The 15,786-nt window shown below is 36.1% G+C and overlaps 1 protein-coding gene across 1 annotated transcript in view; it reads right to left on the reverse strand.

The window, feature by feature from the left end:
• Positions 1-2,347: 2,347 nt before the first annotated feature.
• The window catches only part of LOC105219307 (carbonic anhydrase-related protein 10), a 45,851-nt gene continuing 32,412 nt past the window's right edge, over positions 2,348-15,786 (reverse strand). Inside the window, exons 2-8 of the mRNA XM_011195350.3 lie at positions 14,286-14,333; positions 9,700-9,836; positions 8,828-9,019; positions 8,525-8,687; positions 6,632-6,786; positions 2,595-2,726; positions 2,348-2,487 (exon numbers count right to left, since the gene is read on the reverse strand). Coding sequence (XP_011193652.1) covers positions 2,401-2,487; positions 2,595-2,726; positions 6,632-6,786; positions 8,525-8,687; positions 8,828-9,019; positions 9,700-9,836; positions 14,286-14,333 — 914 coding nt within the window. The 3' untranslated portion in view covers positions 2,348-2,400. The remainder of the gene's footprint in view (positions 2,488-2,594; positions 2,727-6,631; positions 6,787-8,524; positions 8,688-8,827; positions 9,020-9,699; positions 9,837-14,285; positions 14,334-15,786) is intronic.

A 15,786-nucleotide genomic window follows, 5' to 3' on the forward strand; every position in this document is an offset into this window, starting at 1 on the left:
ATGGTTTATGGACATTTATAACGCTATTCATAATCTGTTGACTTAGAATGAATAGCCGAATATTATTAAAAATTATAGAAGATTGACTGAGGATTCAGTATACAGTCGTGAGCTGTCAGAGCAATCAAAAAGTCGTTCCAAAATTGCTCCAAAACATTGGTTGTATTTCAATAAACAATAGGAAAGTAGGATTTAAGGAATTTTTTGGTATGCTCTGCGTTTGTGACTATAATAAACTTGAGATTGTTGCTCAACGTGAATTTTAACCATAAAATAATTAAATATGTTTTACTTAATGTAATAGTAAGTATAATTTAGAAAATCTTATGCATTTTGAGTAATAATATCCAATCAGAAGACTCAGAGAATCACAGTTACCTAGAATCATCAGATTCAATTAATCAAGCCAATTAAAAGTGGGTCCCGAACTCGAATAAAGAGTATCTCAACATTTTACACCATTTTGTATGAACTTGAGTATTGAATATTCCAAGGTTTTATGTTGGGTTATTAATTTTCTAGGCAAACATGCACCAAGGCCTGCATTCAATTCTATCTCACAACTCATTTTGGTATATGCAGTTGACCTCAGCGCCCCTTAGCACCCCACAAAATAGGAAAGTACATCCATGACTATTTGAATGTTATCTTCAAGCGGCCAGTTGAGAATTCTCTTATTTGTATATATTTTAAATGGAGAAATAATATCGTTTTTGAAATGCATGTAACATTACTCAAAAATCAGTTGAATTACGACTTTTAAATGAATGCATTACTTTTTAATTACCTCGCATTACATTTGTGTGTGGGTAAAATAATGCAGATTTTGAAATAACTGTTGCATTACTGATAAATTAGCTGCATTACCACTTTAAAATGAGTACATTACTTTTTAATTACTTCGCATTACATTTGAGGTGTGGGTAAAATAACGTAGATTTTGAAATAACTGTAGCATTACTGCTAAATTAGCTGCATTACCACCTAAAAAGGGGTGCATTACTTTTAGATTACCTCGCATTACATTTTGTTGTATGGGTGATAGTGAGTATAGGTCAAGCAGAAGCGGTTAATTATACATAATTATAGTTCTGACTAATGAGTAGATTTATTATTGAGTATATAAGTAAGTATGCGTAGTGCACTGTTTATTGGAGCATTTTTTATCATTTTACTTGCTTTTTTTTATCTTATACTTCATATATGTATGTATGTATGTGACTATATATGCATGTTTGTATGTATGTTCTATATGTATTTACGGTGTCCATTAATTAATTTTTGCTAGTTATTTTGTAGTTATTGTCCGCCCATACAGTTTGCATATTAATTTATTATTATGACTTCTATTTAGCTATAATTATTGTATATTTTAGCTGTGTGTGAGTGAGTGTGATTCAAGTACACACTCACACTCATACGCACAGTTGCTGCTTGGTATTCATTTATCTTGTTTTTTTTTCACATTTTAATGTATGAAGCTTTGAGTGGCGCGTAGTATACCTGATTCCAGAACATATTTTTTCATGTCTATAATTTGTTAATTTTTTTTTTTCGTTTTTTCCTTTACACACTGTTGCCAAACTGAATCGAATTACAATTTAATTTAATAACGAAAAGCTTGGCGAATACATTTAAATCGGTTTTACACAAGGCAGACATATGCGCAACCACACCACACACACACATGTATATATATATATATATGCAATTGCATCTGCATTTGTATGTGTTTGTGTGTGTGTCCGTTTGCATATCGCCAATAATAATGACAAATGTGTGAAATTAAGCATGGAAAAGCGCGAATTCGGTGCGTGCGCTGGGCAACGCTGCAATTGGCAGCAACAGTTGCAGCTGCCGCACTGGCGCATTACCGCTTGTATCTTCGCGATGGCTTTCGTAATAACGAATTCGATTATTCTGGTGTACATTTATTGCCGGGCGCAAATTGCCGCCACTCACCGCAGCGCAGCGCAAATATATTGTTGTTGTTGTTGTTGCTGCTGGTGCTGGTGGTCGTTTGCCATTGTTGCTACAATTAAAGTTGTCACTTGCCATTGCCGTGTTGTCGGTGTTGTTGTTGTGACCACAACTGCTGTGTTCGTAATTATTTTGCATACATTTGCAAGCTCGCAGCGCCGCACCACTGCTGCTGTTGTTGTTGTTATTATCAGTGTTCGCACCATTGCCGCTGTTGTTGTTGTACACCACACGATGCTTGTAGTAGTGTTTATTACCGTTGTCTTTACACTTATCGCAAATGTAGTTACTCTTGCCACTCTGACTATTACAATCACTAACGTTATGATTACCATTACCATTACGATTACGATTACGATTACGATTACCATTATTATTATTAATATTATTGTAATTTATTTGCATGTGCCCTGTATTGGGTCAACGAATCAATAAGCCAGTGTCCGGTGACCAGCGATTCGCGCGGTAATACATATCCTTGTACATGGTCGGACATGAATTTTGATTCTGCAAAGAGTGGTAAGCAAAAATTGTGGCAATTGCATTAATATTTCATCGCTTTAAATATATTTATTGCAGTATTTGCGTGTATTTGTTGTTGTTATGTTGCTCACCTTATTACGCTTAAAGTCTATATTTGTCCTTACTGTTCTATGGTGTAGTCCTTGCACGGGCCGCGCATTATTACCTAGTGGCGCTTTCGGTGTACTCTCGGAGCCTTGCATCAGTCGTCGGAGTTGGTATAACTGCAATGAAAAACCAGAAGTGTAGTTATAGTAAAATTTTAAATTTTTTTTCAAAAAGTTATAATCTTTCTGGAGATATTATATATTCTATCTTCGATATATTTATAGTCAATTGTCAATTAATGGGTTGTTTCTTTGATAACTATATCTCAAAGAAACTGAAAATGTTCAGATTTTCGTATTTTGTTAGCTATAAAAAATGATATAAAAATCTTGACAATGTGTCTTAAGAATCTATAATTAAGTTGACATCAGCTTGGAAACCATAAGCTTGGATTAAATCTTAAGCAATGATCGATCGTGATTAAAACGGGTTGCTGCGATGGTTTTTATGTGTTCCAAAAAGATTTTGAAATTAAAAAATAAAAAATAAAAATGTTTGTTAAGTGTAGAGCTTATTTAGGTTGGGTTACATTGGGAAGTTGATCGGTTGATTGTTTTAATCGATTCAGAAAGCATTCAAATACTGGGCAAAAGCAAGTAACAATCATTTGAAGTCTGCTCAAAGCTTGCAGTTCCCAGAATCTATGGGTCACACCGTGTGTTCAACATCGAGACAGACACCACAAAAGGAAGGAGGGGTTGTGTTGACAAGTGTTTAGTGGTGGTCTAAGCGTCAATGCCTTTCTTTGAGTGTCGACTAACATCTGCAGTCAGAAGTTGTCAATATTAAAAAAAAAAAAAACAAGTAAAGAAGGACTAAGTTCGGGTTATAACCGAACATTTTATACTATCGCAATTTATTTATTTAACTTTATTTATATTATATAATACACAATTTGACCCACATATTCATCATATATATTGTATAAAGTCCATTGAAAGTTGGAAACCATAATATTAGGTTAGAAGCACCGAGGTCCTCGTGTTCGATATATGGGGCCTTAAAAACCTATGGTCCGATTACGGCGATTTTTAGAATGGGGCTGCCACACTATTAACATAGTATTTGTGCAAAGTTCTGCACCGATATCTTCACTAGTACTTACTTTATATTGTATTCATATTGTATTCTTATAACGATTCAGATCGTCTTCAAAGTTCTGGTATATAGGAAGTAGGCGTAGTTGTGAAGCGATTTGGCCTATTACATATCATATGGATGTAAGGAAACTATTACAAACCAAGTTTCATTGAAATCGGTCGAGTAGTTCCTGAGATATGGTTTTTGACCCATAAGTGGGCGACGCCACGCCCATTTTCCATTTTGTAAAAAAATCTGAGTGCAGCTTTCATCTGGCATTTCTTATGTGAAATTTAGTGTTTCTGACGTTTTTCCTTAGAGAGTTAACCCACTTTTAGTAATTTTCAACCTAACTTTTGTATGGGAGGTGGGCGTGGTTATGATCCGATTTCTTTCATTTTTGGACTGTGTTAGGACGTGGCTAAAAAAACGACTGCAGAAAGTTTGGTTTATATACCTCTATTGGTTTGCGAGATATATACAAAAAACTTAGTAGGGGGCGGGGCCACGCCCACTTTCCCAAAAAAATTACATCCAAATATGCCCCTTCATAGTACGATCCTTCATACCAAATTTTATTTCCATAGCTTTATTTATGGCTTAGTTATGGCACTTTGTGTGTTTTCGGTTTTCGCCATTTTGTGGGCGTGGCAGTGGTCCGATTTTGCTCATTCGAAAGCAACCTTCCTATGGTGCCAAGAAATAAGTGTGCCAAGTTTCATCAAGATATCTTAATTCTTACTCAAGTTACAGCTTGCACAGACGGACGGACGGATGGACAGACAGACAATTGGATTTGAACTCCACTCTTCACCCTGATCACTTTGGTATATATAACCCTATATCTAACTCGTTAAGTTTTGGGTGTTACAAACAACCGTTATGTGAACAAAACTGTAATACTCTCTTTAGCAACATTTGTTGCGAGAGTATAAAAAAATATACATATATACAATAGTCAATTTACTTAAACATCCATTTAAATAGTTTAAACATAAAATTCAACTTAAAAGTGAATTATATGACACACATTTTTAAAGCAAATACAGCTCATATACAATTATTTAAATTTTTTATTGCTTCGTTAGGTGCATAATTTATTCATTACGATTGTTTTTTTTCTCGAACTGTTCGAATCACTACCGAAAGTGTAAATATTTAATTTTGAGCTTTTATCGGCCTATACCCCACCAACAACAAGCACTTTTTTGCCAATAACTTAATTTCCATTTAAACACGTGTGTGCTCATTGGTCTGTGCTTCTGTGTAAGTGTGAGTGTATTTTGCTGATTGTAAACATTATTGAAATTGTAATTGTTGAGACGAAAGTATGAAAAAATCCGCAATAAAACGCTTTAAACAAATTACAAGCACTTAACACGTAATTACGTTTATATTAAGCGCCAGCGTTGATGTGGTGAGTGTGAGAGAGAGCACACAGAGTGTGCCACTACACGGACACACTTCCCGCCACTTCACCACTTGGGCTACCCTCGAACGGTTCTGGTCACAACTGTTCGATTTACCTACTGAATTGGCATCTTTTATTCATCGCAAAAATTTTTGCTGCAATAATGCAATTGGAAATATTATATAAAGTATATAAACATACAGTTACGGACCTATTGAAGTAGAAAATGGTTGATTGAAAGCGAAAATACTTCCACGAACCAATGAAGGTTCGGTGAGGACATGGTTATACGTGTCTTCAGGTATTCTTTTCAGATGTAAAAAATATGTTAAAAGTATTTTACAGTGTTTTGGATAAAGCTTTCTTAGCAGAGCTTTCGAGCAATGCAATCGATTATGAAACGTTCAACTCTAGAACCTTGAACTCAATCAGCTTACATCGAAAACTGTAGTAATTTTCGAATATGAATTTCAACTTAGATTTCATAGACCTATTGAGCTACGAAATAGACCTTATCTCGGCAATACAAAAGGTTTAATATCACAAAATTCAAATATTTTAGAGCTGACACTTGAAAATGTATTTCCCGATTGTTCCATAAAATTTATGTCCAATCTTAGGAACAAAATAACTGGTATAGAGCTAACAGAACACATCTACCATATCTTTATGGATTATTGCTGAGAATTCTTTTCTGAAAGTTTATGGAATAATAATGGTGTGCCGACATAGACAAAATACAACTTTCTTCGGGATGTAATGTAGCTCTTATGTATTCGAAATAATCCGATCCGAATTTGCATCTCGGGAGTCCAAAACAGTATGTCGAACTCAGAGGTCGGTTTATAATCTATTGGCTAATACGATGGATATAGACTTAAAATGGATCTTTAAGAGCTCTCAAATGCTAACATGACGAATACGGAACTATGTATTTATCTAAAACCACGTCTGTATTTCTTCGTCTTTTTCAGATTTTTTTACAACTGAAATAAATATTTTTCCAGCAAAAAGAGTGAGTTCCATTTTCAGGCAATTCAAAATAATTGTATTTCCATCAACCAGCTTAAAACCAACTAATTTATCGAGCCACAGCTGACATTAGTATTAAGTAAATTAAAAACATGATATTATATTAAGTATGATACAAAAATAATTGCATTTACTCGCTCAACACCATATAAACACCATATACATACATACATGAGCACGCACGTAGCAATTCGTAGTTGCATTTATCGCCAATTTATTTCCAATGCGACAATTAAAATTATACGCAGAATTCAATTTGTAATTTAACCACCGAAATAAACAAATTCGCTGATGCGGTTAATTAAGTTCAATTAGGTTGTAATTATGCCTTCATTGCTCTTTTCCCCACATACATACAAAAACTCACACATACATGCTTGTTTTTTTGCGGCGCTAGGTTTTGCCATGAAATTATTCAATTTAGCGTAAATTGCATACATATTTAGCGTTAATTATCGAACTAGTGTAGTTTTTGGGGTGCTCAAAGGGCATGCTCACCTCTTGCTTTGTAATATAAATAGGTTTGTTTACAATTATCCATACGGTGCTCTCCCAGCAGCCGGGATGCGTTGTGGACCCCTCGTAGGTGATGTAGTGATCCGTATTTGGCAACAGTGATCGCACGGATATGTGCCGGATGGGTGTGGAGAACCCTGTAAAATATATAAGATAAATAATGATTAATTTAAGAGATAAAGCAATTGTTTCATTGCTCAGAGGAAAATCAGTTGATATAGCGAAATATTTTTATACACTGGAAGAGTCGATATTTAATTTAATTATATAAGAATACAATCTCACAATTAATTAATTAAGATAATACATAATTCGTCCCATATATTCGGTATAGACTAATGAAAATCCTTATATATAGAATATGGGGGCCAGCTTGACCTATTTCACTCCTATTATAACGAATATCGAATAATACCTAACTTATTAACCGATATGTTAAAAAGTTCACCGGAAGTATGAAAACCTAATATTTGGAATATTGAAGCCTGGGCCCACTTTGGGGTTCTCTAGCGATTTTCCTTAGTGAATTAATGCACTTTTAATGGTTGGAGGCTAGGTGGTTATTATCCGATTTAGATATACACTTACATATGTATTAGTTCAAGTTCAGGTTAATTTTTGGGTCGGAAAATAAGTACGGTCTCGGATTTTCATCCGCCCATGGACTGTCAAGTCGGAATCTTCTTGAAAATTATTTGGAGAATATGAACAATCTTCGTCACACAGCTAGTTTCTTAAGAATATTTATTGCTATTTTATTTTATTTTTTTGTAGTTTTCATACGTCGGTGTTGCCTGGCGTGACGGTGACTGTGTGGCAAGATTGGTGTTATAGAAAAATTTAACTGCCACTTTGCTGTTTGCAATTCTTAAAAAAAAACAACAACAACAGGCCGACTATTATCGTTGATTGGCTTTTCTCGCTTCTTCCCGTTTTTACTTTCCACTTTATTGCCACTGAAGCCAAGCTAACGCTTGCAAATGACGCGAGACGCTATGCTAGACCAGCCAGAAGACGAACGCGGACTTGCCAGCCGTTTGAGTGGCAAAATGCACAGCGGAAGGCCGAGTGGCAATTGCAATTGTTGCTGGCCCTGTTATTACATTATGAGCGGGCGTTTTTATTGCATTTGGCAGCGCATAATTTTGCGCCAGCTCTCGAGGTGGTCAAAGGTGAACGAGCGTTAAGACGGTGTTGTTGCTATATTTTGCGCTGTTGTTGCGGTTCTTCTATTTACACAGGCGTTTAGGGATGGCGAAGTGTATTCGTAATACAACCGAGACTTGAAGCTTTGCTTGTTGTAGTTGTTGTTGTGTGTTGTGTGTTGCTTTGAACACCGAAGAGGCAAAAACAAATATACGCGTGGAAACATGCATAGAATTGTCGCTTTGATTTATTTTTAGTATTTTATTTCCTTTAAAAGCCGACTTGTTTGCTTTTTCACTGCGGGTCGCCTGCAGTGAGCCGCGTCGTTTACGGATCGTAATGGCTGCGGTTCAGGCCGTTGGTATCCACCGCCACCATGATGATTTAACCTACGAGAAATGGGAAAGTAAAATTGCCTACAGAAATAATAACTGCTACCGGCCGGCCTATATTTGGCGCCGACCACCTCACACCCACGCTCAACACACTCCTGTGGCTGCCGTAGGGGGAATGCTTGCACTCGTTCGTACTCGTATTTGAATTTGCCTTTGCACTTTGTTGACCGGAAATAACTTCCATGTCTTGTTAATTTCTTTTTTCGACACGCACACTTACACACACACGGTCGCTGCGACCGGTGGCGGCGGCACATTTGAAGTGCATGTCGTTGACATTTGAAATCCACACACACCGCCGAGGCAGTGGCAAACACAAATAGAACACACTTACCTCGGTACAAAACCTTGTTGAAGGTGGTGGTAATAATTCGTAGTTCGGGGTTTGGCGTATCACCAATTTGCACCATGAGCGAGAGCGCCACAATGCCCTGCGACTTGTGCTGCGCCTCGGACATATTGTGATAGAGTTCCTTGTTGAAGCCGTAGATTTGTATCTGTGGAAGAGAAAGCGCATGGATTAGCGGTAAAGTGAAAAATGCTTGCGTAAACCAACAAGTTGTCACTAGTCAACTGTCAGCTGTCAGTGGTCTCAGTGTCTCATTTACATATACGTTACTTGTATATATGTACTTACCTCGCCGGGGAAACTGTAACCCTGTATGTAGTGCTCTGACCCCCGACTGTTCTCGGTGCCGTAGTGTATGTAAATCTCCTCGAATTGATAGCGATAGGCGAGTGGGCCTCCGGTGATGTTCACCGGCTGCTTTGTGTCCTTGTCCACGCGGAAGACGAGCGATTGACCTGTGTTGTGTAGTGTACCGGAAACCTGTGCGATAACAGCCAACCAAAGAATCAACGAACAAACGAATCGACCGATGCCAAGAACACCCGCAATCGGTTAGCCAAACAAGCAGTCAGTCCAAACAGTCAACCGGCGAATCAGTCAACAAAGTAAAACATTCAAACAATCAGCCAGTCGAGCGCGCAGGCAGTCAGCAAACGATGCGACGAAAATGGAAAAACGAGAAAGAAGACAACTTTGAGATATTGATTGTACACATGGTTTTTGAACGATTAGCAGGTTGTGTCTCTGTATCTGTATGCAGTATGTGTTTGCCTTTATGGGAAACAAAATGGAGAGGATATCACCATGTTTATTTCTCAAATATATGCATATGTTGAACTGGTAGAAGAGTAGGAAGACTTCAAAAAGAGGCTGTACAATTTTAGGATCTTTTAGAAGGAAAATTATGTTGCACGAATTTGAGATTGGTAAGTGACTTTGGTATTACGTTTTGCGAATTTCGCTTTGGCTAATGTGTTGCCATTGGTTTCGACTTTATCACAGTATATATTGACGTTTTGTTATGAACGATGAATAAATAAATATCTAAATTATATCACCTTTTGGTGTTGAACGAAATGCATTAAACTCGAGTTTATGTCGAGGCGTGAACGGATGATATATGTATGTGTTTGATGGACCAACTCCAAAACTGATCTTACCTTGTGCTTATCGATGTGTAATGGCCGCAAATATGGATCGAAGAGTAATTTGTCGGGCACTATGTCTATTGGGGACTGACGCCGCCCTTTGTTGCACATATTCCATTGTGGATTGATAAGGCCCCAAAAACTTGGTCCTACAAAAAAAAATGAAATAAATATGATGTAGGTAATTAGAGTTCTTTCGTGTAATATAAAAATATTTAAAATAATTTTGATTTGATAAAACACGAAATTGAAGCGAACATTTCTCAATCGCTGCGGAGCTCTTCCAAAGACCTCATTGGATTTCAAAATGAACAGAACAATTAGTACAATGCGGAAACCTCCGTTAATCATGAGATAAGATGAAGATTCCGTTGAGATCAGAGCTTCGAGCTTTGAAAGTGCTTAATGCGGTATCATTTGATGATAGTAGCGGTAGAGGAAGGTTTCCTATCTTTTTGGAAAACTGTGGCGGAGATGGACCTGACTTTATTTGAAACACCGAATCGGCGTCAATATTTTAAACGAAGTAACGACTGATGAGTTTTTGTGGACCCGACTAAAATTTCTGAAACCATTATAACGCCAAAAGAAAGAGGGAGGGAGAGGGCCTCTCTTCTCAATAATGCCAAGAGTTTTCAAAATATTAATTCAAAATGTATGAAAATAAATACTATCTCTCACATCAGAATTCGTATTCATAAATTTAGTACTTTAAACCAAAAACACAAAAGCACAAAAAGCAGAAATGGAAGCCATATTTTAAATTCTTATCAGAGCGAATTAAAGTGAATTCGCCTTTAAATAACCACTTTTAATTACTTCCAGTTTAAATGCAGTCAATGGCAATTTCAATGGCGGCGGACATGTCAAGGCGGCAATGTGAAAGTCAGTCACTCGCACGGCGCGGAAGTTTGTCCAATGTCAGTTGCCGGATTTGCAGGCCACGAACTGCAATTCACTCGCAACACCGCTAACTCCCAACTTCGGTGACATCGGTTAGGTGAATGAAAAGCGCGGCTATATTTTATCCGATGCCATCAAAGTGAACACGCGCTCGGCAAATAGAATGCTGCGTGAGTGTAGTGGTGGGAATGTATGTATAGCGCTGCGATGGAAAAGTTTGGTTATATGCCGATTGGACAGGGTTTTTCAATTGGGATGTGCTGATCTTCGATATTTGACTGAATCATTTTCGAATAAGTAGCCTCTTCTCAGTCATTGAAGTTTTTTGAGAAACTTTTCAGCATCGAAAAGACTAGCTGGTGTCTTCAAGTGGCAAACTCAAACACTAGCTCAATCATATCAAACTATCAATGTTCCATAGCCATACCAAAAAAGCCCTAATACAACACCCTTTATTTAAATATATATAACTCCGTTTCGGCCTTTCAGTGTGAATTTACACGAATGCATTTTTGTTCTTTTATGCCGGAAATATTAATTTTTTTATTCATTGCACGCATATCCAGCTGTCATTTCTATATGAATCCAGCGACATTTGTCGCTCATATTTTCGTCAGTCTCTGCACTCCACCACTCAAATGGCCCACCTGCCACGTTGTGTTGCTCTTTCACTTTTAAACACACCCTCACACAGAGGTATACACACAGGAGCGCAAGTAAACAAATAATTTTGTCTGCACGCAAACTTTGCGACAGGTCACATGTCACTCACGTCAATTCAGCTGTGGCTTAGCTCAATTGTGGCAAATGCAACTGCAACTCATATACATACAAACAAACTTGCTCATACATACATAGATGTAGCAGCATTCACAAACAGTCGCTTATATTTACCATTGTAGGAGGCAACTTGCCGCTATAGTGACTTGTCAAAATGCGGTTGAATCAGTCGCTTAGCATACCGTTGTACGGCACATAGTGCGGGCGTGCGGAATGTCGCATTGGGCGGTTGTTGTGGTGCATGCAACAATCTGGTATGCAACAATTTCGAGTTGCCGCGCTTATTACTTCACGTTTGTTTATATGTAAGTATATATTTATAGATTTCACTTTGACTTCTGCCGGCGGTTTAAATTTACAAGCTATTAGTATGTGTATGTATTGGTTTTTTAATATTTCCTGTTATGTAAGGCCTGTTTTAGCACGGTGGAGGGAGTGTATTTCTTAAAAATCGATTTTGTATTTTAAATATACCAGCTTCGGCTGTAGGTATTCTAGTTCAAATATATTTCGAATTCAAATCAAATCTGATCTCAGCACCATCTACTTATAAAGGAACTAAAATTATTTTTTTTTTTTTTAGTATGGGAGTTGTATTTATATTTATATATTTAATTCTCACTTAAACATTTTAAGTTTTTCTAAAAAGTTTTTATAATTTTTTTTATAGAAAATTTTTAAAGTATTGTTAATGAAAATATTCGAAGACAATCGATGTTATTATATCATTTAATCTATATTATGCACGAGACTACAACTGTATTCAATTCAGATATATCGACCTTATATTTTACTTGTTGAAATTGAATTTTTTGATGAGGAAAACTTACTGTCTTCCCTAAATAAAAGCGTTGGCGGAACGTTTTTTACCGCTCAGCGTTAACGTCGTTGCGCCATCCCTAAATAAAAGCGCAACTTTACGTCAAATATCAAAATGTTTACTTGAATTGTTGTTGTGACATTTTATTGTACAGAGAAACTTCGTTTTTCGTAGCCATTTCAACCGCTCAGCGTCGCCGTCGCGTTATTTCGGTATGCGCCATACAAATTGTATGGGCATGAGAATTTTTTGACAGTCATTTGCCGCTGACGCTTTTATTTAGGGAAGGCAGTTAACGAGAAAATATGATTTTGAGAAATTTTTTGAATATACATATATTTTTTTATAATTTATTAGGTCTACAACTTTGCTTCCGCCGTTTTTGTTTTTGTAAATTTAAGGCTTTTTTCATTTAGGACAGCCTCACCGTACGTATCCGAAAGCATTCAATTAGCCTCAGCACTTTTCTTGGAATTGAAAAAGAAAAGCTCAACGCGGCTCAAAAAGTGACATTTTCAGTTGAGAATAAGTTTGGAATGCAAACAGATCTCTACAAATATTTTATTGGGTTAATGTTGACACAAATGTCCAAGATCGATATAAAAAAATCGATTTAATCGACCAGAAATGGCGGAAGCAAAGTTGTAGACCTATCATGTCTGATTCGAGTGTCGTAACAATTGTCTTCTGCTGAAATTCTCGACGCTCATCCCTCTCTCATGATGGTGCTGAGGATGTGATTTAGATGGTTTGTTGTATAAACATAAAATCTGTAAGCATTTGAGTTATAAATCTTTAACAAAACCTTTATATTATATAACAACCGACTACTGCTCATAAGCAACAGCCCAATTCAGTATATTTGAGAATATACACTCAGGGTTGTTAACTGTGTTTTCAAGTACAAGTAATATCAACAGCAATACGCAATATAAAATCCTGCTATAGTCATGCCTAGTAAATCAGCAACTATACACCAATTTCCTTACATAATAGGGTAGCAAAATTTATCGATTTATATACATTAAATAATTTTTAGACAATATTTTTTGATTTGATTTTGATTCATTAGCTACTACATTCAATAAATAATACAAATTTTGTTTCAATTCTCAAAATAATTGGGATTTTATTGAAACCCTCTTGGAAGCTTTCCCTTTCCTTTCCTTTCCATTCATCATCATTTCAAAGGTTTGTACATGTATACAACAACTGCCAATATTCGCTCCGCTAGTTGGCGAGCTGTCCCGCTTGATTGGTAATTTTTGTAACCGCACATGCAGGTTGTGATTATTCTCAATAACTGTCGCTTTGGATTGGACGTTAATTGATTTTGTGAAATTTGCGCGAATGCAAGCGACAGCAAGTCCGTTATAAGTATCGCTCACCTATATATTTATGAGTATTATGAGTATTTCTAGATACAAAAGGGAACAGAAAGCGCCGGCGGTCAATGGACTTTGGACACATTGACATTCCTAATTGATTGAATGGCAAAATTGTTTGTAAATTTAAATAAATGGATATATGTAGACATATAATATATATAGTGTGTGTTGTTTGAATAGAAATAGTTTCAATATTTACATGTGTTTGACTAAATTTACTTTACGATCAGATAACTAATATTACTCTGTATGACTTCATTTAAAAATGTTGCTGATTTACATTCATTTTTCATTTGAGGCGAATTATATGTGCAATATTTGTTGAATGACGATGAGTGATGATTGTATTTAATTACAAGTTTGTTTTTATAAAATTTCAATAAATGTAATAACAAGTTTTTTTTTAGATTTTCAATGAAGGTGAAGTAAAATTATCTCTTTCCGCTAAAAAAAAACCTTCTAATGTTTTGAAGGTACACTGTACAACACTCGGCTGGGTATTGGACTAAACTATTTTTCCGGCAGATTGAGTCATATTAAAAAAAAATTTATACTCCGATTTTCGCCTCAAAAACGAAATATTTGAATTCGAGCGCGAATTTTTTTTTATTGTTAATAGCTTGATTCAGTACCCAGAAAAAAAGTAAATATTGCCATATAGTGTTATTATTCTCATATTTCTATGAGCTATCTTTAATTTTACTTACCGGATATGCCATCATATGTCCACCATTCTTCCCAACTGGCTTTGATTCCTGCAAATGAAAGTGAAACAAATTTCAAATAAAATATTGCAAATATTTTTTTATGGTTTTGTATTGGATTTTTGGTAGAAAATTGGTTTTAAAGCGAAAGTATATATGATATCAAAAAAATCGACAACAAATGCCATCGGAAGGTTAAATACTTTTCTGAGTCACTAAATAGCGCATAGAAGCTACCAAATTCTTATTTAAATTATCGAAATATTCGAATTATTGAACTATCTTTATATTGAAAAATCTGAGTTATTTTTATCTGCGATTTCCTTAATCTTCTTTTCTTGTTACAAATAAGCGGAAATTCACTTGAAGCCACAATAAAACCGCAGTGCGCTCTGTCTCATCCGCAGTCATAATAAAGAGTCGTAATAAAGAAATCCATTTAAAATTAATGCCCCCCACCGCTTCGCGCTCACTGCATTTGCACACAAGCGTGTCAACAAGATCATTAATGAAGTACAGTGCTCTGCACCGTATGAAAAATGAAATCAAAATGGGCAAAAAATAAAAATAAAATTTAAATAAATATAAAACCGAACGCAAAGCGAAACGAACTTCAGCGAAAGCCAATTACACTATACGAGTACGGCGAGTATTGCTGTCACAGGGCGATAAAGTAAGAAATAAATATTATGCAACTTTTTTCCATTTTTTCCTCTTTTTATTAATTTGTAAAACTCATTTTCAACAAGCGCGCGCGCGCCTTTCAACGCTTGCAACGCTTTTAATGACAAATTTTACTTCAGTGTGTGTGTGTGTGTTTGTTTGTGCGCTATTTGTTTGTGCACTTTTGCCGGCTGTGATTGCATGCGTTATTGCCAGCCGGAATTACAAAAGCGAAAGTAATCAGACAAAAGTACGCGCGTTTGTGTGTGTATGTCTGTCTGTCCGCTTGTCAATTGTGAAAGTGAACAGACGGCAGCTGAAGTTGGCGGCGCAGCTGAAGTGCAGCTTAATTTTAATGCCGAAATGAATTGCAGAAAATTATTTTCACAAGCAGCAAGTTATTCGCGTGTTAACAACTATGTGTGAGTGTGTGTAATTTGTCATGTTTACGACGCTAAATATAATTTATGGACCGCTTTTTACAGCCGCCGCAATGCCATAGCTTAAAGCTTGCTCAATAAAAACACTTTAAAGTGGCGCTGTGAGTGCTGATAAGTGAAAAAATGCGCATAAAAATTTAGATTTTTTTGAAATTGATTAAAAACATAGAAAAAAAAATAATGAAAAATAAAAATTGAAAAAAACCGTTGACAGCAAACACAGCAAAAAAGCGTGCGCAATTTTTTCCAAAAATCATTTATTATTTCATTAATTATTAAATATTTGCATTTTTCAACAACTTTTTTCTGTTGTTGCAATTTTCTAGCTGCTCGCGTAAGTGGCGTGAATGCTTTAATTCAATTCAAGCGCCCGCGGTGCGCACAATAACAACGCGGCGCGC

Source organism: Zeugodacus cucurbitae, chromosome 5, assembly GCF_028554725.1.
Source record: "Zeugodacus cucurbitae isolate PBARC_wt_2022May chromosome 5, idZeuCucr1.2, whole genome shotgun sequence".
Taxonomy (NCBI): Eukaryota; Metazoa; Arthropoda; class Insecta; order Diptera; family Tephritidae; genus Zeugodacus; species Zeugodacus cucurbitae.